The sequence below is a fragment of the Arachis duranensis genome, chromosome 4 (assembly GCF_000817695.3).
Source record: "Arachis duranensis cultivar V14167 chromosome 4, aradu.V14167.gnm2.J7QH, whole genome shotgun sequence".
Taxonomy (NCBI): domain Eukaryota; kingdom Viridiplantae; phylum Streptophyta; class Magnoliopsida; order Fabales; family Fabaceae; genus Arachis; species Arachis duranensis.
The window spans coordinates 50,132,732-50,135,257 of NC_029775.3; the positions used below are offsets into that span (position 1 = coordinate 50,132,732).

Genomic DNA, 2,526 nt, shown 5'->3' on the forward strand with positions numbered 1-2,526 from the left:
CTCTCAGAAGCATGTGTTAAGTGCAGAAATTCAATTTTTATATAATAGAATAGATTAAAAAAATTAAAATAAAACTAAATGACAAATATAATAAAATAAAAAGTCAATTATGTGGCACGTTTTCGTGGCAAATTTAAATTATGTTGAGAAAAAATAGTGACAGAGCCAAAATGCTAATAAAATTTATTGTTTTAATAAGTAGTTAGTTAATAATATTTAAAAATATAAAATAAAAATATTGTTAGATTGTCATAAAAAAAAGTTAAATTAATGACTAAAAATACTAAAAAAATAATAAATAATGTTTATTCTTGAACATTTTTCGTAGTAATAATACTTGACTACACAAAAGAAATCTAAAATACGGCGGGATATAATTAATTTAAATTAAAGGTTAACAAATTTTTTTAAGGGGTAACTTGAATTATTCATTTATCTATTTATGATTTTTCCTTTTCAATACAACAATTTTTAGCTACATGTTTTTGTTACACATTTTGATACAAACCCCTTTGCAAGACCCAATCTTGTATCATTGTCTGAGCATTAACAGGCTGGTCAGCAGCCATAAGATGGCCACCACCCAAGACAACAACATTGGTGAGTGACTTCCATTGTTGGACATAGCCAGCAAGCTCTCCATTCACCCTCCATATCTTCCTCTCTGCATTCACATACTCTTCAATCCCTTCCCATTTCATATTATTCACCCATGCCGCAGTTTGAACCGGACCAGCAACCAAATCAAGTTGACCTTGGTACAACAACACCCTAATAGTGTTGCTCTTCAACAACTCCTCCACCATAAACTTCACACTCTTCATTATATCTCCTAGCAATGCTTCCCCAACATTACTGCTGCTCGATTTAAACACTTGAGTTTCGTTCACGCCCAATGCCTTCTTCACTTCAGCTATATTCAAGAATTGAGTAACCCAATCTTGATAGTGATAAGGATGATCTTTCCGTGTGTAATCATACAAAGTAGCCAGCCCAGACATGTTTTGCAACTTCCCCTGGAGTCTTCGCCATGCAATCGTTGCTTCACTCCAATGCCGAATCTGTGCCAACCTAACTATTTCCAGTTGATCCTTCTCCAACTCACTTTTTTGCCTCGCATTGATCAGACCCTCATAATAAGCATTAGCAGGATGCGTGCGGGATTGGGTCACTGCCTCAATTATTCCATTCCCAATAGCCACACCAACAAGATTCACTCTTTTAGAAGCATGCAACCGTGCATTTCTTTTCAATATGTAATTTCCAGTTGTAGACGCATACTTTCCTCCATAACTTTGGCCAACAATATAAATAGGGCGGTGTTTGTAAACAGGATCAAGTTGAAGAAACCTTGTAAGAGCAACATAAAGGTGTTTGGCAATACCTTCTTGATTCGTTGGGATCTCTTGCGGTGATGAGGCTATACTGAATCCAGTGCCAATGGGGTTATCAAGAAAGAGAACGCCAAAGAACTTGTTCCAAGCACCAGGGTTGGGTTCAAACGTGATGGATTCTGTGATACGCCATGGTCCAACCGCATAGAGGCTGCCAATCATGGAGGAGCTTCCAGGGCCACCTTGGAGCCAAATGAGAAGCGGGGTTTTGGAGAGAGGCAAGGTCGAGTTCTGAGCTTCATAGAAAGTGTAGAAGAAGGCGGAAGAAGAGGTTTTGCTGATAGAAAGGTAACCTGATATTGTGGGGTGAGCTTCTTTTGGAAACTGTGTGTTTGATTTGGAAGAATTCGAAGAAGCTGATGCATGGGTTTGAATGCATAAGCAAAAGCAGATAATGAAGAAAAGATTATTCATGATGATGACAAAGTAAATTGGAACGTGGATCGAAGGTGATTGCTTGATTCCAACCTCGTAATATTTTGGGAGTATATATAAGCCCGGACTCGTTTGATTATTCGATAAAATATCAAGGGTACTTCTATGGTGGTACGGGATCGGGTGGCTAAGAGTGACTGAAATTTGAGTGGCCAATGATGTGATGACAGGTGGCAAGGGAAATCTGTGGATGGAGTAGCAGTGGATTAAGCTTAAGTGTGGTAAAGTTTGGAGAGTTTACTGCGTGGGTAATTTTGGACATTTTCAGGCCAAAAAATCGTTTCTGCAACGTGCATCATGAGCTGCGCGGACAAAACGGGATGAAATGAAAGTTGTTAGGTTTGAAAAAAAATTGGTGAAATGAATGAAGCTGTTTTTTGACAATAAAGGATAAACTAAGATAGTTACAAAAAAAAAAATACTATAAACTAAGATGGAGAGTGTCAACAAAAAATTGGAGACAAGGAGGGTTGATAGGGGAAAAAATGGCTTTTATTAGAACTGCACGTACAGATCGAATCGGATCAAATTTAATATTTATACTTTTTGTGCTTGAATCTTATTCGATCCGATTCACACATTTGTGGATAGAATTAGATCGGAATTTGGATATATCCACAAAAATAAAATTATTTTTAATTTTAAAAGAATCAACAAAATAAAAAATAGAAATAATTATTAATAATTAATTAATATA

General features: G+C 36.3%; 1 protein-coding gene across 1 annotated transcript; it reads right to left on the bottom strand.

Moving 5' to 3' along the window:
* Positions 1–370: 370 nt before the first annotated feature.
* Positions 371–1,837, bottom strand: LOC107484180 (serine carboxypeptidase-like 50). The gene has a single exon (XM_052260946.1). It carries the CDS (start codon positions 1,806–1,808, stop codon positions 489–491), a length of 1,320 nt encoding a protein of 439 aa, XP_052116906.1. The 5' UTR covers positions 1,809–1,837; the 3' UTR covers positions 371–488.
* Positions 1,838–2,526: the final 689 nt, after the last annotated feature.

Coding starts and splice junctions, on each gene's coding strand:
- LOC107484180 (XM_052260946.1), bottom strand. CDS start 1,808: ATGAATAATCTTTTCTTCATTATCTGCTTTTGCTTATGCATTCAAACC.